This window comes from Saccostrea cucullata, unplaced genomic scaffold (assembly GCF_032062105.1).
Source record: "Saccostrea cucullata isolate Sc308-1 unplaced genomic scaffold, CSIRO_AGI_Scuc_v1 ctg547, whole genome shotgun sequence".
NCBI lineage: Eukaryota > Metazoa > Mollusca > Bivalvia > Ostreida > Ostreidae > Saccostrea > Saccostrea cuccullata.
The window spans coordinates 333653-356789 of record NW_026930450.1 but is presented as its reverse complement, the minus strand read 5'-3'; the positions used below and the strand labels follow the sequence as shown (position 1 = coordinate 356789).

General features: G+C 31.8%; 1 protein-coding gene across 2 annotated transcripts; it reads right to left on the bottom strand.

Annotated features, from left to right (window-relative positions):
* Positions 1–4564: 4564 nt before the first annotated feature.
* LOC134228640 (collagen alpha-1(II) chain-like) lies at positions 4565–18056 on the bottom strand. 2 transcript variants are annotated; one of them, XM_062710318.1, is made up of 18 exons: positions 17745–18056; positions 14824–14881; positions 14662–14697; positions 14383–14442; positions 13298–13315; positions 13075–13092; positions 12852–12869; positions 12179–12205; positions 11945–11962; positions 8789–8815; positions 8534–8551; positions 8363–8380; positions 7715–7741; positions 7429–7446; positions 6729–7046; positions 5979–6041; positions 5730–5864; positions 4565–5628 (listed from the first exon to the last, which is right to left on the bottom strand). In XM_062710318.1, the coding sequence occupies exons 1-18, from the start codon at positions 18054–18056 to the stop codon at positions 4874–4876; spliced, it is 1944 nt and encodes a 647-aa protein (XP_062566302.1). In that variant the 3' UTR covers positions 4565–4873. The 2 variants fall into 2 exon arrangements, with proteins under 2 accessions (XP_062566302.1, XP_062566304.1); XM_062710320.1 differs by lacking the exon at positions 17745–18056 and adding an exon at positions 15086–15434.
* Between the last annotated feature and the right edge of the window lie 5081 nt (positions 18057–23137).

The window sequence follows — 23137 nt, the reverse complement described above, 5'->3', positions numbered from 1 at the left end:
TTGAATATACATGTAGTTTAATTAACATTATAGAATCCAATTTTATAGAAAGAAGTTGTTGACAAAAGTTTTATTGTGACGTCTCTTAACTTAGGAAAATCTGGACTGAGACGTCACACGACGTTGTTCAAGTGAAAAAAAAATTGATAGATTACACTTTCAGTACTGGTTCTCAGCTGGCAAAGAGGGTAACAACTTGTCTTTGTAAGGCTTACTTTTTAATTTGTATTTTAAAGGACATGGAATTTCACTCTACAAGTGGAAACCCAACATATACCATAGCCCCCTCTTTCTAAGGAGGAAATTCTTCAAAATGATATGTCATTTTCGAACAATTTTAATATTTCGACAACCTAATGAATTTAAATTATCATATCTATTTTGTTTCCACATTTTCATACAAAGATACACAGCAGGTTCCAGTAAATGTTCTATAAAGACTCTTTTTTTTTACTCACCACCGATATATTAACAGCAGTGCAGTAGAAACTTCAAGAGTACTGTCGCAAAAATATAGTCGAGAAGTGGTGTAAATCAGATTTGGATACTATAAAACTCTAAGGAACTTTTCGAAAATTTAAATGAAAAAATAACCAAAATAAATACATAAAAATCTACGACTTCAACACTCTATACAACTATTCCTCAGATAAGATATGATCTATAGATCTAGGTTTCTTGACATCATAGACAGCTGCTCTTTCAGTAAAATTGGAACTCGTAAATTAAATTAACTTGACATTGGTCATTTGCTAAATTATATTTTGTTAAAAACATTACCCACAAGTACTTTGAAGATGCTATTGAAAACATGCTTGAGTTTCTGAATGACAATATCTATGTGGTTTTGGAGACCAGTCTATAGGTACCAATCCCGCCCCGTAATTAGCAGACCTATTTTTGTATTCATAGGATTAGGAGGCACAATTCATTCAAAATCTTATATACCAGTTTGAGAAGAAGAGAACTCTAGCTTTAGCCTGAACACCTTGACATTTACATATACCGACGACGCATTATCAATTAACAATAATTATTTCCATTCAAATGTCGACACGATATATCCCAGTGAGCTTGCAATTAGGGATACCACAGTCTGACACGTCTGTTTCATATTTGGATATTTTACTAGAAAAAGACTTCAATGGTAATCTAACAACCAAGCTTTATGATAAACACTATGACTTTAATTTCAATCGTCAACATCCCTTACCTTTGCAGTAATTAGCTGCAGAACTGTAGCTCTCCGAAAAAAAATATATTGACAGACCGGAGAGCTACAGTGCCACCCACTGAAAAAAATGTATATTTATAGCACACAAAAAAAAGTACGCTCTGTTCTGGATTAATTCTTCCAAATTCTTACCTTAATTGCGAAAAAGCTATATTTCAAAAAAAGTCTTTACTCCTCTATCAATTACTTTCGTAGTTTACATCTGTATGACAGTGGTATGAAGCACGTTGGACCGAATTATCTTGCAAACCAAAATGGCAGTATAAATAGGCGAATTTTTCCATGATCTCAAATTCTGGGCTAGGAGAGCTATTATAACAATTATAAGGAATGTTTTGTTGTGGAAACAGTGAAAGAATATGTTAGGAACACACGGTTAGTAATATTTTGAGAAGGCTGTTTTAAAAACACGGAGAAATAAATCGAGAACAGGGTACTATTTTGTGCGCAATAAATATACAGTTTTTTCAATGAGTGGCACTGTCTGTCAATATATATATATTTTTCGGAGAGCTACAGTTCTGCAGCTATGCATTAGTATACCCGTAACACCTACATTTGGGGTTTTATATCTCAGTTGATTTAATACGGGAGAGCATTGATTATCTACGTGTGAATATTTTCTAAAACGAGGTAAATTATTGACAAAGAAGTTGATGAAACACGAATATCAACACTCTCACACAAGTCACCATTTCGTAAATTCTATGGTCGAAACAATGACCTTGTCTTCAAAATAATACGATCCAATTGCTGACTGCTTTTCATGCCAATTTTTAGACCATCTTTTACACACCGAATTGTCAACGGATTTTTCCAACGGGTAACCCTTTTCCAACATAGCAAATTTAAGTGCATATTTCTTGGTGAACTTTTCCGTGGTTATCGCGAGGATGCGAGCCAAAGAACTATAACGTAGTCATAAAAATAATTTGTTTGAGATGCATTGTGGGTAGTGTACAGAGGTTTGCTTCGAAAAAAATATTGTATTTGATTGAGCATGTAACAGTAGCCCACAGCTCGCTATTAATTTAAAATGTTGCTGTTTTTTCTGCAGCTGGTACTGTTGACAGTGAGTACGAAGAAATAGTATTTATAAATAAGGTATTTAATTTCTTTAAAGCTAGAAAAAAAAACAGGACCGTTCTCAAAATAATATTGGACTGGTCATTTTGTTAGCAAATGGCTATTGTCCCTCTACCTTTTAAAAACAGTATGTATACTAAATGCATCTCGTTTAAAATAATTCAGCTCAAGGCATATTTCTTTTTGTCAGAGATTCAACAAAACAATAGTAAATTTCAACATTCATAAAATAAATTTATTGTATTATACATTCAGGTGTTTATCTTCAAAGTTGAAAACATACATTCATAGTTCTATAATTTGATATCAGTACCTACACTGACGTATAAGTATATCTAACAAGATAGTCTTGCGATATATTTCGTAACTTTAGGGAGGGATTAAGCAAGTCAATTCTAACTAATTACATTTTATAACTCTAATGCTTCATCACTGAAATATATGGAGATATCGAACAGTATCCAAGCTCCAAAGTCCAAAAAAAACAAACAAACAATATAGGAGCAGAGCAAACACGGACCTTCAAAACATCAGTGGTCGGATCAGGTGCCATCCCTTACTACAAACCTTAATTTTATTCAAAAAAGTTTTCAACATTTGCTGTGAGCACTGTTTATACTAATTATCTTAGAATAATTACGATTTATTTCAAAATCAACACATGTACCTGATCAGTTACTCTTCTGAGGAATCCATTACAAAAAGAAGAAGGCCTATTACATTTATGTGAAAACATATATTTTACTATACATAGTAAGACTTGAAGCGTTGTGTGTGACGTTTTGGGCAAATTAAGGTGTTTCCACCCTCACAATTTTATAGGTTCAAAGTACAAACACTGCATTTATTTTCATTAAATATACTTTAAATTTCCCAATTATTGCAAAAAATGTATAGGTCACCATATCATTTAAGATGCGAAATATAATTAAACAGAAGTGTATTTAAACATAAAAAATCGCAGTTTTTTAGTAAACAGCATTATGAAAATATGTAAAAACTGGTAAAAATGTACAATTCTGATGCTGAATGTTCCTAAATACTTCCTACTTAAAAGATCCTTTTGAATTGTGAATATCAGGGAAACTATTTTACAATAAAGCAAATTCCTGATTGAAGATACCTTAGACGGAGTTCTTGCCCTTGTCAACATTTTTAAAGATTGAATATTTTATTAAATATAGAAAATATGCATTTTTTAAGATCTTTAACTTAACAATATTTATCATTACACCTATTGTAAAGAATTCTTCCAAGAGATATTGTTCTATTAGGTATGAATATAAACTAATTACAGTTTTTGCAAAAACCTATGACATCATAGGAGGGTGGAATTACCTTAACATGGCACTGAAGGAGTTGTTAATCCAGTTATGATACTGACAAGCGTTCCCACTGGAAAAGTATTTGATGCAAAAGCAACAATTCGGATATGTATAAATTAACTTTTTAAGGTAGGATTCTTCTCTGGTTTCTGACTAGATGGAATATTCAAAGTAAATTTGTTGATATGTCTTACATATTTAGATGTAAGAGATTTAAAAGACCATATTTTTCTTTCCTCATCAGAATTATACAACTTTAAATAGAAATGGTGAACTGTGTTTGAAAACTAGCAGGGACTATATTTTTGGCGGAATGGTGGCGTATGAAAATATCTTCTTTTCTGCCTCTCAAATTTATTATAGTACATTGAATTTAGTTATAATTTTTACGCAATCAAAGACTAGACGAAATATTCAAATGTAAGTTAAATTAATAATAAGAGACGAAAGTTTCAAAAAATATCAAATAAATAAGATTTTTCCCACATACTAGAACTATGTTGGCTTTTAAATGCTTCAAATCTAATTACAGATTTGAGCCAAAAATCCGTAAAAAGTGTTATTTCTCTCTTATTTAACGATTAAAACGTTTAGTTTTTTTGCATTATTTTGTTCCTTTATGTGACAACTTAACTATATGTGAAAATTGGAAAAAGTAAAATATAGGAAGCTTATAAAAATAACTAATAACTCCTAAGAATTTAAGAAAAGAAAAGTAAATTCAGATTAGCAAATATCCATTTTATTTAAATTATCCATTCATTTTGTTAATATCATCTTATAGGCCCCATATGGTGGTATCTTTTTTATGCAAAAAGAACCCATTCAATCTTTTGAATTACAAGTAGGTATAGCATGAATGGAAACTGTATTTTTTTTATTTTTAATGTCCAGGAAAAAGGTAATGACCTTGACCTGACCTTGCCTCTAATATTAAACGGTCAAATTTAATCTCACTGATACTTTCACTTAGTGATATTGTCCTTTTGATTCTGTGAAAATTTCATCAATTTTTAAATACAAGAAATATGAGAAGAATCCTACCTTAAATACCATTTTCCCACCCCTCACAAAGGATTGGATACACAAGGATAGTCAAAAAGCCAAATAAATTGTCAACGTCAGTTACATGTACTATGGTGTTTTGCAGATGTTTTCATACCAAATAATATGTTGTCTCATACTGACAGACATACAGACTATGTTAAGTGATCTCTTGCTACACATGTCACCGAAACAGTATTTGATAATCAATCAGGCGCCCGCTGTCCCATCCTAATAGTCTACAATTTCTTGGATTTCTATCATAAAAGAAACTTATCATAGAAGTTCCTGCATAAGGATTAATAAAATTTAAAGATAATGATATAGACTCCATTTTGAATAAATCGTAAGCAGATTGGATAGTCGTTCTCTGAACTGTAGAACTCGACACCAGGTACAGAATTCCACAGGATATAAATCCATTCCCATACTCCTGAACTTTCACAGGAACTTTTATGCGTCTGTACTCTCTTAAGGTCCCAGGGTAAAAATGAAGAACATATATATTATCCACGTCATTTTTCTCAGTGTATATAAGCCACAGGCCATTGTCATCTGCTTCCAAGTCAAAATAGGAATTACTATCTTTGTACAGAGTCGTATCCCCTTCGTAATTTGAATTGATCACGTCAAACGCCATTACTACAGCACGTAAACGGAGATCATAACAAACTATTTTTAGGGTACCTTTCCAATGGTAACAAAATGTACCATTGTACACTACATGGTCCGTTCCTTGGTACATAAACTGAGTTAAGTTATACATGAATGTTTCCTTGCTTTCCTCTGTAGATGAATACTCTGTGAGATACTGTCCACTCACTCCCTCTGTGACCCAGATTTTCTGTGACGTCATTAAAGGATCTCTCATCCAACATCCCTTCAACGACCCAGACTTCGTTTTGAAGAACGGAATTCCAATTTTCTTTATGACACAATCTGAAACAAGAGTATTCGGATCAACATTCAAAGATTATATGCATTAGCACACAAATTATTTATAATTACAGTGGCATACTAGGATATGAGTTGATACTGACAACTTTTCCTCGGCTTCGGTGTCGTTGGGACAAGAGTTGTTGAGGTGGTGGCCACGGTTGTTGTTGTTGTGCTGCTAGTTGTTGTTGTTGGAATTGTTGTCGTTGTTGTCGAACTGCTGGTTGTTGTGGGTGATGCTGGTTATGAAAATAGTTTACACAGTTTACTAAATAACATAATTTTGGACTACATGTACTTCAATTGTAAATGCAAAGAATATTTTATTGAGCAAATTACTAATTAAAACATACGTGAGCATGCCACAACATCAGTAGTCGTTTCTTCCTCTGAAAGAGAATTCTCTGTGGGGGATGCTGTTGTAAAATATGAAAGGTTGCATTACAATGTGTAATTATACTATCCTATAACAAATACATTTTAAATAGTTTATATATCCACACACCTTTGATGTAACTTATTTTCCACTCATTATGTTGCATTCATTATATTGCATAAATGTTCAGTTTACTAACCTTTACAGCAGCATATATACATGTATGTATATTTTTTTCAATTTGTGTCATTATAATGTATTAAATAAGCTGAACAATGAGTTGTTTTAATAAGTTACACTGTAGCCATCATACCATTATATTACTTTTCAAACTGTACAACGAGCTAATTAGGTATACATGTATATTGTACTTATGTGATTTATGTGTATTTATATGTAATCATAAATGTTCTATGTCATGCCACATGAGGCCCTAATTTGGATATAAATTCTATTCTATTCCTCTCTACATCCCACCTCTGAATGATTTAGAGGTTTGTTTTATTCCCACAGATTGCCTTACCACTGTATTTTGGATAACGGTTCTTTCCTATTTATATTACACTTTGACCAGTCTAACGGAAGTGACCTTGACAAATTTTGCATTACCAGATATATACTAATTAAGACCAAGAGAAACCCATTGTTGATTCAGTAAATTCACAGCTTTCATTCTTAGATTGTTTATTAACAGAAGATGTTTGGCTTTGAATGTAATACTGCTTACCGATGTAAGTGCAGGAACAGAGACACGTGTCATTTGATGTTGGAGACCAGGCTTTTCCAGGTGACCCCTTCTCTCCCCGTTCGCCTTTTTCACCGGTATCTCCACGCTCACCCTTAGGACCGGAAACACCCCTTTCACCCCTAGGACCTATATCCCCTTGGTCTCCTTTGGATCCAGTCCCTCCCATTTCTCCTTTCTTACCAGGGAAACCCCTACTTCCTCTTGAACCCACGTCTCCTTTTCGACCAGGGATGCCTCTTTTTCCTTTTGGACCGGTAGCACCCGGGTCACCTTTTTGTCCTACGTCGCCTTGCTTACCTGATCAAAGAAAACATCATCAACATATCAACGGTGGATTGGGGACTGATTGACAGAACTTATAGAAGTTTTTATTATTGAATTTATTTACGTTTTTTGAGAGTATTACAGAAATAACCGATTATAAAGTATTATTTTTCAATGTCTTGGAAATTTGTTTTTTTTTTAACTTTTTTTATATGATATAATTTTTTCTTTCCTTACATGTTTCATAATTTGAAAAAAAAGTGTTCAAATTGTTCATTATTATTTTTGAAAACATGAATTTAATGCATTTAAGATAATTAAGTATCTTGTTGAACTTTTGTTCTTGTTGAACTTTTATCGGTCTTGTTAGTGGCTCTATAGGTAGTGTAAAGCCGTACGCTAATTAAGTTCTCACCAGGATATCCGGGGTAACCTGAAATCGATTAAGAGAATCATTGATATCAGGGTTACTTTTGCAATCTTATATTTTTATCAAAAAGAAAAGAAAGGAAAATATTATCAGCAGGTTTGTTATTCATTCGATGATCAAAAGCTGATGAATTATGTGGTTGTACATAGATAATACCATCGAAAATACTACTGTAATATCTAAGACATTTATAATTTCATTCAGAGTATCTCACAGAGACTACAACGTAAGGATTTAAATTAAATGTTAAGTGAAGGAAGCTTGGCTCAACCTCTTGGTCCCTCAGGTCCAGGGCTCCCTGAAAACAAATAAATAAATAAATTTACTTATGTTTTATTAATTTCAATCAGTCATTTACTAATTTTCATCAATGTAAGAATATTCTTACTTTATAACCTTTGTTGACAAATATAAAAGATGCAAAAGAAATCTACTATTGGAGATCTCCAATATATACATAATGATCTCACTAAACACTAAATCAACCACTAATTCCTTCAGTGATAAACTTTTTTTTCTTTTGTACAGGGGCATCATTCTTAACAAGGCCACACGAAGTTAATGGTTTGGGAAAATAAAAAAAAACTAGCTTCATATACACTTTGTTGTTACCGGAAACTTCAGAAAATTTAGCAAAATTCTTAGGTAAGTGGAGATGTTAAGAAATTTATTTCTTAAAAAAAAATGCATTACAGTGGAACGAAGCAAGGGTTATTTAGAACTTTTCTTTTTCTTTTGAGCCTTTAATATACATCCACAATACCCTAAACCTTTATTTGCCGAGTGTCCAACTTTGTTATATATGCACAACTGTACAATATTTACATTAACGTTCAGTGCCCGAAGTTTTTGGAATAAAAGGCAATTATCTAGCTTATAAGTACTGTATTTTAAATTGCAAGAACAAATAAGAACTTACCATTTTCCCCCTTTTCTCCTATAAAATTAAGAAAAAAAGTATTTTTTCTTCACTAGAAAACTTTGGAAGAAGGATAGAATTATAAGATTATTTTAATACTCAGTATTCCGAATTCTCTACAATTAAGTAAGAAATGTATTGATATGTTTATTTATAAATATATTTATTTACCTTTCATACCGGGTAACCCTGAAAGAATAAAGGGCGACTTTTACATATCTTCTTGCATATGTTTTTACATTTAGAAATTTATTCAACTTCAGCATCTTTTATAAGAAAATATAACGAAAGAATCTTGTAAAATTGATGATTTTTGAAAGGTTACGAATTCAAAATATTTGATTTTTAATAAATTTGTTGTCACATGCAAACTACTAGTACACGATAAAATAAATATTTCTTTTATAAATAAGAAACAATGATTACCTGGTATACCCATAAGGCCTGGGACGCCTGCAAGTGTAAACTAAGCAAGTAAACAACTTGAACAGCTTTGGACATATTCAAATATCTTTACTATCCGAAAAAATTAAACATTTACAATAAATGATAAGTCTTGACAGAATAGAATAAATTTTAAAAAAATGTATGGGCATACAAAACTATAATTTGATGGATAGCCAGGTGTGTGTATCTTTATACAAACTGTCGAAGGTTATGTGCTCTCAAATGCGGGCAATAATGAATAACTCAGTTCGCATGTACCTGAAGCACATTTGCAGCTCTGTTCTGCAGCTATTAACATGATAAAGCAAGTGTTTGTGAATACAAAAACTTTGCACATTTAGATCCCATAAATTCCTTTATATACATAAATACACTTAATATATAGAGGATATCTATATTGTGTGATTTGATATTGGCTTTATCCAACGAGTTGAAATGGTGTATATATTCGCGAGGCTTGCCGAGCGAATATACACCATTTCAATGAGTTGGATAAAGCCAATATCAAATCACACAATTATAGATGTTCTATTTATCTCATACAACTTTCGTTTTAACAAAACTTTGAGACTTCCCCTGCAAAACTACATGAATGATTGCCAATTCAAATCGATGACGTATAACTTGATGACGTAGCACCGTTGACGTTGACATGCTTCGAAAGAAAGTAGACCGTGTTCAAAAGTTAAAATTTTTGCTATCTGCGTCTTTGAAAACATTATGAGACAATTGCTGGATCTTTACATTAAACCAACGTCTGACTGAAAGTTGTAAGGACCATGGGATCGTGAAAATTAACTCTTCAATGTACGGTGGCAGTACAAAAAGTGCTGGTCAAGGCTTTGTAGACTCATTGCTGATCCATGGTAAGCTACACTTACATTACATGTACTAGGTAGGCATACGTTGTATAATATAAGAAAGCATTATTGAAGATATTACAGGAATCTTATAACAACAATCTAACTGCTAGTCTTTACCTTTTCCGAAAACGATTTAAGGGGGGGGGTGTAACATCTGTCTTCAAGTAGCCAATACAGGTTCTTGATAAAATAAGACACTTCTTTGACATATACGAGTCTTTTTCTTGCTTTTAACAACATTACTGCCCTTTATCATTCATTCTATAAGGGCAATAATTTTCACAAATAAAAGTTTCAATTAAATAAAATCTTGAAGCGAGGGATCGTGTCAAAACCGGAAGTGCTATTGATAAAGCATCTACCCGTTGATAAAGTATAAGTTTATCCAACGGCCTGTATCACCCACACGTATGAGATAAAACTTTTTATCTCATACGTGTGGATGATACAGCCCGTTGGATAAACCTATGCTTTATCCACGGGTAGATGCTTTATCAATAACACTTCCGGTTTTGACACGATCCCTCGCTTCGAGATTTTATTTTATTGAAAGAAGAAGGTACACTTTCAATACAAATTAAGCCCTGTATTTTTCCAAAAATATGAAAGTGATTTAAGAAATTAAAATTCATTCTTTCTGAATCATAGGAATTCCATGCAATAAGAATACTCAAATTGTTTTTCTCATTTGACCTCCTGTATGCTAATTGTGACGTCATTAACTGGTACATTTTCCCGTATTTTCTTAAAAAGTTGCAGAAGACATTAATTTTCAGTGAAATTTTCTTCCAGAAAACATACTCTGCCACCGTCGCCCAGAAAGATTTTGATATATGTGATTTTTCAAAGCAGTTTACATAATATATCCAAAAATTGAAGTGGGCGACGGTGGCAGACACTATTTTCTAAAGGAAAATAAGCACAGAAATGAGTCATTCTGAGGCTTTTCTGCACCAAACTTAGAAATCTACCGAATTTGTGACGTCATATTTTCAGAATGGTCCTCCATCATGCCGTATTCTTTAATGATTTATCATATTCATCTACTAACTATTATTAAAGCCAATTTCACAACTTTTTAAAAACATTAAATTTTAGGGCACAATAAAGCCCAAACCGTACCTTCTTCTTTTATTTGTGGAAATTATTGACCTTATAAAATGAATGATAAGATCAATAATGTCGCTAAAAGCAAGAAAAAAACACGTAGATGTAAAAGAAGTGTCTTCTTTTATCAAGGTACCTGAATCATGCTGTATTGGCTACTTCAAGACGGAGGTTACATCCCCTCCCTTTAAACCGTTTTCGGAGAAAGTAAAGCCTAACAATTAAGTTGTTGTTATATAAATATTCCTTTAACATCTTCAATAAATGCTTTCTTATATTATACTACGTATGCCTACCTAGTAACATGAGTAATGTAGGTTTAACTTGCCATGGACCAACAATAGCCTTGCCTAGCACTTTTTGTACTGCCACCGTACATTGAAGAGTTAATTTTCATGATCCCATGGTCCTTACAACTTTCAGTCAGAAGTTCGCTTGATGTAAAGCTCCAGCAATTGTCACATGTTTTCAAAGACACAGATAGCAAAAATTCTAAATTTTGAACACGATCTACTTTCTTTCGAGGCATGTCAACATCAACGGTGCTACGTCATCAAGTTATACGTCATCAATTTGAATTAGCATGTATTTCCGCAGGGGAAGTCTCAAAGTTTTGTTAAACGAAAGTCGTATGAGATAAATAGAACATGTATAATTGTGTGATTTGATATTGGCTTTATCCAACTCGTTGAAATGGTGTATATTCGCTCGGCAAGCCTCGCGAACATATACTGTACACCATTTCAACTCGTTGGATAAAGCCAATATCAAATCACACAATATAGATATCCTCTATATATCTGGACAGTTATTGGTAAGTCTACAAAACTGGTGGTTAGTGATACAGAATGTTACTTCTGTATTTGTACTACTGACATCCAAAGCAAAAAGACATTTAGACACAAGTTATAAGTTAGCATCCGGTAACTATACTATTAAACGAAAAATATGCGCTTTAAAAATGCTTTGAAAATACACTCTTACGGTAAAACTCATTTTGTGTTATACACCTACATGTATATTCAATTTTTAACGATACCCAAAACACACTTTTGCCATCTTTTCTTTTAGGCCTACAATAATTTATTTACTATACCATTTTTTGTACTATTTATTCACTTATTGTTTATTTCGTCATATATAGAAAAAGACTGCAAAATCTTACCTCTATCTCCTTTTAGACCTGAAATATATCTTATATTACTTCACCAAAAAGGAATGAGTATGTGATACATTTTATTATTATTTTGAAATTATTTTGATCTTATGTAAGGTATGTTTAAATAAATACATTTTTCATTGGCAAAATACACACACTGACTTGTAGTTAGGCTAAATAGCAAGCAAATATAATTCGACTGTTTTTGTTTAACCTTAAAAACGAATAAATAAAGCTCACCTGGTAAACCTGATAGCCCTGGTTCACCTGCAAATTAGAAATAGCAATATTTGTGACGAAATACAATAACTTGGAAAACAACTCTTACAATCCTTGTCATGGCATAAATTTGTTGATGCAAGGCTTTATAACTGAGAAATTCAGTTATAGTTAAAAATGACAATAGTGAATAAAATAGGAAGAAAATAGCCAAAGCAAAACATTTATGAAATAAAAAAAGAAGAAATGGTTTTAGAATATCAAGTGATGGAATGAAATTTGTAATAAATTATCATAACAGCATTGATGGTGAAAAAAAAATACCTAGAAAATATCCATCGCACGAGGCTTGTGATGCAGAGCACCATTTGACGAAAAACGATAACAAAAACGCTAACCATAACGATATTTGTGCTGGGATATTATAGCTAGAAAATGCACCATAAAAAGACGTCAAGGAATAGAAATAGAAAACTTATGATTGAATAAAAAAAAGTTTAGTTTGAATACTTCTTCGTGGTTACTTTTAATTAAACTACATATGGTAATACATGTATATAAAATTGGTAAAATATGTTGTTAATGAAGTAAGCTTCTATGGTTTAAAGATTTTTTTTGAGGTAGATCACTGTCCATTAAAACATGTATTTATAGCAGAATATATAACAGATTATAAAAAGTGGAGGTGGTTTACCTTTTTCTCCTAGTATACCTGAAAAGAATCACGTTCCATACATGAAAGAAATTATACTAGTTTTTTAAAAAAAACTTTCTCGAACAAAATGAATATTTGGTAAGTTCATTATACACCTTAATAAATCTTTCTAACTCATTTCAATATATAACTTATGTAGATCTTTTTAGTGGAAATATCGAGATATGAAGGAAATATTTACTGAAGAATACAGTGTTCTTACCGTTGTCTCCTCTTTTACCTACAAACACGACAAAGGCACATCTGAGTAACTTCTTACTGTATTGGTTTAGAATTTCAGATACTTTTAAACCTCAAACATTTTTTTTTCGGTTGTGTTACAACTTTATACATGGTGGAGATACATATATATCGAATGATATGCTTGCTTTTAAGACAGGTTGAATAATTCATGTTATAAAATTCGGAATAAGATATATACTTACCAGGCAATCCTGGTATACCTAAAAAGTTAACTTTTAATTATAATCACGTGAAGGAATGGACTTTTAAATAACAACTATTCAAACAAACACACATAAGAATAAAACAATTTCTGTGGCTTTCAATTCGAATTCTAATCTAGATATATTGAAGACGCGTTATCCATAAAAATTATTTCATATCCATTCAGGACTGTCGAGTATGTCGACTGTTTATATCCAAGGTAAAGATACATCTGTTTAGTGTTCAGATATTTTAGTAGATAAAGACCTTAATGGTAATATAACAACGAAACTTAATGATAAACTTGACAACTTTCAATTTTTCTATCGTAAACTTCCCATACTTGTGTAGCAATACATTTATACCCTTATCAATTGCATATGAGCCCAACTGATTCAATACACATGGGTTTGCTCAACGTACAATGTACGTACAATTTCTCAAACGAGGCAAGCTATTGACATGCAAACAATTTGAATAATCAAAGATCTCTACTGTCTCGCTTAAAGTCATCATTTTGCACATTCTTTGGTCGATACAATGATCCTGTCAGCAAATACAATTTATCATTGAGTCCATTATCAATAAGCGGGAAGCTGACTTAGTTTTATATGCCAGTTGGTAAATATATAGATCATGTTTAAAATTACACACTGAATTGTCTACAGATTTTTATGGTTTCACAATCATGGCGTTTGCCCGATAATGGTAGATACATTTTTACCCATGACAATGTTTTTAATTTGTTTTTACATGTTTTAGGTGATCTTTTCAGAGAGAGAGAGAGAGAGAGAGAGAGAGAGAGAGAGAGAGAGAGAGAGAGAGAGAGAGAGAGAGAGAGAGAGTAAAAATTGAATATAGTTAAAAATATACATGTATAGTCTTAAATTTTTAATTTCTTTAAAGTCATAATATTAATTAAGAAATCAAAATTATCAAATATCCTTTTAGATACACGCAGAAGATATAAACCTTACTTGAATCATTCCAAATATCCGCTACATGACATCGTAGGGAATATATGTTAGTATTTTTGAATGCACCAATGCATCCCAAACACTGCACACAATAAAATTATACTCACCCTCTTCCCCCTTTTCTCCCTTACACCCTTTTACTCCTTTACCATCGATCCCTGGCTCTCCTGACAAAGAAGTAATAAGCTTTTATGGTGATATTACGTATTTTTCAGAGATGTATAATATTTGATGGATAATATTATTCAAGTGTTTAAATTATATTATTCTTTATTTATGTCGATCTCGATATTTTAAAGTTAACTTTCTCCATGTATTTTTATTACTTCATGCTTGAATATATACTAGCAGTAATTGGTGTTTATCAAATTATTTGGGAAAATTACCCTTTTCCCCTTTAGATCCAGGAGGTCCAGGAATAACTGAAATGAAGAAAAAGATACTAAGATACTAAAATTAGATGTTTAAAAGGACCCTTTATTACACTCTATGAGTGCTATTAAACCGACAAAGCGAGAGAAGTATCTGTATTTAATGAACTTTCTTACCCGGAGTTCTAAGATCACAGTCCGAGATTACTTTCCTGCAAAATCTGTAGTCAATGGTCTAAAAAAAAATGAAAAACATTTTAGAATTCAACAAATTTTACCAGTTTTATAATTATCATAGCCTTCTATGATGACAGGAAAACCGATATTAATAGTTTTTCAAAATTGCTAAACTCATTAAACACGTTAAATTTGCTTAATTCATCAGACCATATTCCAAACAAGATAAAGTCATACTCTTACATTATTTCTTTTTACTCACCACATTATCGACTATGAACATACTATTACGCCGCAGACGGTTAGATTTCCCGCGTAATTTATCTTCGTACCTTGAGTAAATATTTATCGTCTGGTCATCGTGAAAACAACTATTTCTGCTTGTAACAAACAGAATACCAGTAAGGCACGTATTTCCAGCAATAAGTAAGTATATAATTTTGATGTGCAAAGCCAGATCACCTTGAGCCTCCATTTTGTTTATGGAAGAGATCTGTGAGCGCTTGCTTATCAGACATTGCCCTTGATAGATGCTTTCTCCAGTTATTATAACACTTGGAATATTTTTCCAGTAAAAAATCTTATCAAGAGAAGTTTTTTGATACAACACGTTTAAGCAAGGTATTGTTGATTCAGGTTTTCTAGTTCCAATATCTTAGATGCCTTTGTTTATCTCGTGCAATTCGATGTTGGATCACGGAACAATGGATGTTTAATTGATTATTAAAAAGAACATATATAAGTGAGCAGCTACAGGGCGTTCAGAAGGCCTATAGTGCGACAATTATGATAAAAATTATATTGTTTTTTAAACATATTTTATTAAATGAATCAAAAGGATTAGAAACATGGTTCGTACCTCGTCCCTCTCCCTATATAAAACAATATGTCATGCAATTAAAATATTAAAATATAATATTTTCAAGTGATATAAGTGAATAACAATTGAAATCAATTTAAAATCTGCATTTTTCATCAATAAATTTATGGACAGCATCAAAAATATTTTTATTAGTTAATACACGCAAATCTTTATCACCCCATAATAACTTGTTCGTGTTTGAAAAGATTGTTTCTATCATTTGCATAATTTCTACAAGCAAAAGAAATAATAATGATCAACATTGATCTCTCTTCATACTTTCCACATGAACAAAGAGGACTGCTGATAATTTCGAGTTTATATATTATCATGATTAAATATTTAAAAACAGTTGTGTCTTAGTTTTGTATAAATTAAGCATGTGTAGCGTTTGCCAAAAGAGAAATACGTTTTAAACCTAAATTAAATCTTACTTATAAAAAATTTGTTTTATCAACTAACATTAAAGCCTACTTTAGGTAAAATTTTCACAACTTGCAAAAATCTCACCAAAATTAAAATTATTTGCATATGAAATAGTATATACACAAAAAGGCAAAAAGATCATTTTCTCATGGTATAACACGATTTTTCGATAACTCGAGTAGGTCGTCTTTCCATTCAAAATTTATCTTCAAAGTTCTCACAAAAATGCACATTTTTTAATTAATAAATCAAGGAGCAAAGACCAAATATATCTTTAAATACACTTTTAATACACAACATTCACATTTCATCCGAAAATATTTGTTTAATCAAAGGTTATATCACGACCCAAATTTGAATGTATTCAACAGGAGTTATCATTATAGTTCAAACCCCACGAATACCACTCTATTTTTTAAATAACTGATTTATTTTTTTCTCTCGAAGTTTTGTTTATCATAATTTTATAAAATTTACCATAAAAATTTTACTGTAAATGCTTAATTAACAAAATGAATATGATTCTTATAAATATGAAATTATAGTCTTTCTGCACACTTTGTTCACCCATATCCATTCTTACAGAATGATTAACCCTGTGATAAAATTTTAAAAATAGTCGATATCTAACATCATAGCGAATTTGTATAAAGATCCCTCAAAGAAAATTAAAATTGTGGAGGACAGAACAAGATACCACTGCTACCAATAGACTGTGAGAAATATGTGAAAAAAAATATTTTATCGTACAATGATATAAAGGTATAGCAATAAATTATCATATCATTATATTATTCCAATATTTTATAATGTCCATTTCAAATTGGATCGGTATTATATCATATAAAAATGATAAAGCAAACTAATATTATATCAGGTTAAGAATAGTCAAATATGATTTATTAAAAAATATGCAGACATCAATACATGTGACATTCTAAACAGGGTTAACTGATACAGGGTTTTTTTCACGAACACGAAAACAACGAAATCAAGTGAAAATAAGTAATTCTCAACACACGCCAAGGAGCTTATTCTTTTATTATGACCAATTCATCACTCCTTCATGGCACCTGATCCCACTTCTGATGTTTCGAGGGTCCGTGTTTGCTCTGCTCCTAATTTGTATTGTTTTATGGACTTTAAATTGAATACTGTTCATTATCTCTATATCCTTCATTTATCTAATTTTTTGCTCTTTATAAAGCGACCCTTTTTATATTAAAAAAAAAATAGCACCTACATCTTAATTCTGGTAATGCAAATCAGTAATTGTAAACTACGCAGTCTCAATATGCATTAAAAGGCAATGGATTCAAACTATTGCTATAGTATCATACATGTACCGTATAAGTAGAAATTTTAGCGAGAAGCTTATTTAGCGATTTCTTCTTAAAAATTGGGAATTTATTTTTAGCGACAGTTAAACCTAGCGCTTTTAAAATGCTTACTTAAGCAGCTATTACAAATAAAATGCAATTGATTTTAAGCGGTATTCAATTTAAGCGATCTCATGACCCTCGCTAATAATGCCAAAATTAAATCCTCGCTAAAAATTCTACTTATACGATATTTTAAATATACAAATGTTACTCAAGTTAACAAACGCAACAAGAAAAATGATTGTACTCACCGAGGAGTAGAAGTCGTAGGATGAGGACAGCCCGGAGAAGGTGACGTCTTGGTACATTTCCGGTGGCTCCAGGTTGTTCCTTTTGGATCTCTGGGTCTCATCCTCGCTGTTATTTCCGCCATGGCTGAAGGGAAAGTTCGACCATCTGGCCTCATTCAACCGTTTTAGTTCGGTATAAGCCTCCAACGAAATCCAAAGTGCTGCAATGCTGGTGGCGGACAAAACAAACAATAGAATGTATATAATTCTTAGATGAAAGAGCGCCCTATGTGTCTCCATCTCACGAACCATGGCAAAAGATGTTCCATTCATACAGACGGTGCAATTATAAAGAATAAACGAAGAACAAAATATATTGCAATAGGTTAGTCGTAATCATTCAACAGGATTTCTCTAATAGGTTTAGATAAACTATTGTCTGTCTAGATGCAATTGCATGATATTTCCAAAAAGTGCTCGTTAAAAGGGCAAAGTATATCTTGTGGATCAAGCGATTTTAATCATTCCGACTCCCCCTCTAACGCCGTAAAATCTTTGATTTTCTGTATAATGAGCACCCCCTGTTTTTGTATACGATTGAGGTAGATCTACCGATAAAGCCTAATAATCCAATGTACTTAAACACCATTCCACAACTAGCAATGAAGAGAACCCGAGTGAAGGTTGCTCAGTCTTGTCGTCATATGTGTATAACCACGAATAAATGTAAAATTTATGAAAAATTACCGCATTATTATGATTTATAACAGCCAAGAATTCAGGGGGGGGGGGGGGGTCAAAAGGTGTGAAAATCTTTGATATGTTTCATTCCACTTATATCTTTAAATACGAAATGTTTTCAAATCCATGCCAGCAGACTATAAAATGTACATATGTCGGAAATTGTTCCTTATTGAAAGTTATTAAAAAAAACATTTATTGAATTTTAATGAAAAACAAAATTTTTAATTCTAACTGTTTGATGCATAATTATTTTGTACAATGTATTAGAATACATGTATTACCTCAAAATGAAAAATCTTTAGTATACTATGAAATATGGAGATAACGAACAGTATTCGAGCAAAAACGTCAATTAAACAATACAAAACTGGAGAAGAGCAAATACGGACCTCTAAAACATCAGAGGTGGGATCAGGTACCAAGGAGGAGTGAACATCCCCTGCCGACCGGTCACATCCGCTGTGTGCTCCTTATCATGATCTGGAAATAACGGGAAAATCCATGGACAACTCAGTGTGTAAATAATGGGCTAGCAATCAATATGAAAAAAAGTCATTTAGCATTTGACTTAATGATAAAGAACAAAAGCCACGAAGTACCAAAGTACGCCCTGTTACCAAAATGTATAAAACTTTCCATAATAATGTGTAAAGATTAGCAGATTATAAAACAATTCATTTTATGACAATATCTATTTTAGTTTTCTTTTTACAGTCGTTTAAAGTTGGTATTGTTTTTTAAATGAATGCTACATCATGACGTTAGAGCTATATGCTTTTTAACGTCGTAATGACGTTATTTCACAGGCACTTGTTTCGTATACGGGGTACCCCTACTTATTTTTACCACAGAGGTAAAAATAATTAGGAGTGCCCCGTATACGAAACAAGTGCCTGTGCTCCTTTTGCCTTTTTAGCATTTTGATATATATATACATATTATTATACAAGAAAGTGATTATGTATTGTATATTAATGGAATAAAATTCATTCTATCATGAGGGTTTTTTATATAGAAGTTCTGAAACATGAAATAAATAACATTTTCTAACTTCGTGTACTTTTGAGAATTAATTGCCAAATGTTAGATTTCTTAAAATTTTGATATTCTGACACTTTACAGATTTGTACACGATAAAGAATAGACTCTTTACTTAGATAGTAAAGGAATTTTGTCGTAAAATTACAACTGTATAAATTTAAATGTCTATCTCAATAGCTTTTCTATCTCCAAAAGTAAACATATACTCGCGTACATGTATTTCTCATGACATTTTTTTTTAAATAGGCATGTTCCAAATATGTGTGTATAAATTATATATAAAAAAAATTGTATGACTTGGCATTTATTTTATAAAAATAACAATATCATTACGAAGTATTTATGATATCACATAACAGTCATATTAACAATACCATTACTTAGTATTTACAATGCACATTATGACGTAACAGTCATTTACATGTAGAGTTTCCCATCAAAGCATCCAACTTAAAACACGTGCAGTAGACAATACATGACAAGGAGTAAGCTATCATTGTGATGGAAATAAATTGTATACACAGTAATCATGGGCGTCGAAAGCAAATTGAAAGTGGGGGGGGGGGCTTAACCAACAAAAAAAAAAGGTAAATCACAATTTTCAATGCCAAAAAAATCTCTATTTTATGTAAATAATGGCTTTACTATGAGAATGAAAGATGTCAGTCATCATTTGGCTCAATGATTAATTGTATTAGCTGGCAAGGTCATTGTATCGACCATAGTACTTATGAATTGACGACTTTAAACAAACTGCTGATGTTCTTGCTTCGTCAACTTGTTTGACAATAAATTACCTCGTTTTTGAAATTGTTCATTTGTAGAGCATGCTCTTCCGTATCGAATTAACTGAGAAATATAAACACTGTATGCATCCAGGTGACAAAGGTATATTGCTGCATAAGTAAGGAAAGTTGACGATAGAAAAATGAAAGTCTTCACATGTGTCATAAAATTAAGCTTTGTTGTGAGATAACCATTAACGTCTTTTTTAGTAAAACAGACTCTGTAGTTTCTTTTATTTCAAGCTCCCCGGGATTTATAGTGCGGGGTCTTTGCTACATGTGTATAGTATATTGATAAAAGGAACTGGAAATGGCTGGATCTGTTTGAAATGGAGAGTAAGAATGAAATTTCCCCTGAAAGCATTGTATTGGATTATGACATAGCTTATATAGTGAATTATTTGTAATTTGGGATTGAAAACGGAAAACAAAATGTAAACTATAACATTAATTTACACACACTTAAAACAAAGAAGATGCTTTGAGTATCTACAAATAACGTCAATTTCTAATAACAGAGAATTAGAATAACTGCAATATTCCAAAGAAGTATATTTTTTAAAAGAAAATTTTATAAATCTTTCTTAATTGAGGCATAATTTCATTTCAAATTCTACATGATCCATAAGTTATGTTTGAAAATAAACAGTGCATAAAATGTGTTCATTTGTTAACATCAGACTATAAGGGGCTTTCGTAGGTACTAGTAAGTCTTAGCTAGCTAGACTGCAAGAACAAACGAATGACATCTTTCTTACGAAATAGTGTGATCTAAGGTGCCAAAGATATCAAGAATTGAGGAATTTCACAGGTGCATTGTTCAACGCAATTTACAGATCCTCTGCTTTTAACAGCTGCCTGAGTGCCTTCTTCTTACGCAATCACAAAATGCTCCCTGTACTCTTCTTTGTTTTTATTTATTTTTCTCTTTCCATACTTTGTAAACATCATAATTTTGTTTTAAAGACGTCCATGTTAGTTCTGCACAAATTTAATTAAAGCAGGTGATAAAGGCACACCGTTTTCTGATTCTATTTAAAACGACGCCTGTAAGCGTGGAATATATTATTTTTGGTTTCTTTACAATTCCTTTAAAAATTGTTATCCAATTGTTTTATGTAGGAAATGCGTATTATTTAAAGATTTGTATTGTACATGAATAAGAGAGTAAAACTCATTTTAAAAATACATGCTTCTTTATTTATTTTAGTTATTTATGACAAGTATTTCGATTTTCGACAGATGAAACTGTTAAACAAAAACCTATCATAGTTGTGCAACAGGGTTATCAATTTATTTTACTCAAATTTTTACACGTCAACTATATGAAGTAAGTTCAATATTTAACGAGGCCGAGTCTAATTCGAGTGCGCATCACTTTGCGCAGCTTTTTAATTTCATGCAGTTATTTGTGTGAGAGTATACTTTTGAAAATTATTTTATTTTAAATACAAAATTAACATTATTTGTAACTCCTACTGATCTGAAAATGTGATTTTACGACAATTATTGGAAAAAGAACGTTGAAATGGCTCTAACATTTCGGATTTTGTAAGCAATGCATGACGCTGAAGATTGATGCATGACTCGCTTGTATGTTCAAGACGTCCATGGATATTTTACTAAAAACTGATGACATATCTTCCCAAGAAACATACTAGCAATCTAAAAATTGCTATTTATGCCGAAAAAAATTGTATGCATCGATAATTCATCAGCAAAGATATGTATTTATACCGTAAAATGGCAATTTTAGAGGTATTTGGCTTCGAAAAAATAAACTCCGTAATTACTACCTAGACCAATCGAGATGGTGAACTTTTTTTAAATTTCACAATTTGGTGACTTTTTACATTTACTTTCATTTACTTGAATGAAAAAAAAAATCCCTAGGGCAGAAGTACAAAAAATATGGGGAAAATGTAATAATTTGGCGATTTTCCAACAAATTCCCATACGGTCCAATAGTAAAGTTTGACAACATTTAAGATAGCCCACTAAGAAATCGGGTTGGTTAACATTCGATTTTTTAATCCTAAAACAATAAATATAACCGTAAAAATTAGTTATCAAAAATTTATCAAAATCCTTAGGGCAGAAATAATTAGACTCGGCCTCGTTAAATAAGAAATAAAAATTAATTTCGCAAGTAGTTTTTATAATGTAGTCATTACCATAATTTATTTTAATTAACTTCGCAAACGAGGATTGTCAAACCCTCTTGATATTTGCTGGATTCGATCAGACAAAACTAAGCGAATCTTTTATTCTTCAAGTATTATTTGTGTTAAATTCTTTAATACACCATGCAGTAAATAATTTTAAAAAATATTGTATCAACAGTTTCGTTTGAGGACATCATTTCGCAAGCTTTGTGGTCGATACTATGACCACCAAGCCTTAAAACGCCTCTCACTGAGTCAGATGCTGACGAGTTTTTTTTTTATTATTACTTGCTAGTCTATTATTCACACTGCATTGTCCACGGTTTTCCCATTCCGTTTCTCCCGATCAACACAAGGAGCACATGGTAAGTGTGACCAGTTGACAGAGGATGCTCACTCCTTTATGGCACCTGATCCCACCTCTGATGTTTTGGAGGTCCGTCTTTGATCTACTCCTGATTTGTATTTTTAGGAGTGGAACCCTAATAACATTAAATACATCCATAACATGTTACAGATCAAATAATTACTTTTTATTGGCAAAAAAAAGGTGTCATCACCTAGATATAAATGTAAAAAAGGATAAAACCATAATGAAACTGTTCATTTCGTTTAAATACGAAAAATAGATGTCACAACGTCCTTCACTAGTCTTAACTTTCAATACGAAATTTAAATG

Coding starts and splice junctions, on each gene's coding strand:
- LOC134228640 (XM_062710318.1), bottom strand. CDS start 18,056: ATGAATGGAACATCTTTTGCCATGGTTCGTGAGATGGAGACACATAGG. Junction 14,882..17,744: donor CCTACGACTTCTACTCCTCG/GTGAGTACAATC, acceptor ATTTTTTTTTAG/ACCATTGACTACAGATTTTG. Junction 14,698..14,823: donor CTGTGATCTTAGAACTCCGG/GTAAGAAAGTTC, acceptor TCTTCATTTCAG/TTATTCCTGGACCTCCTGGA.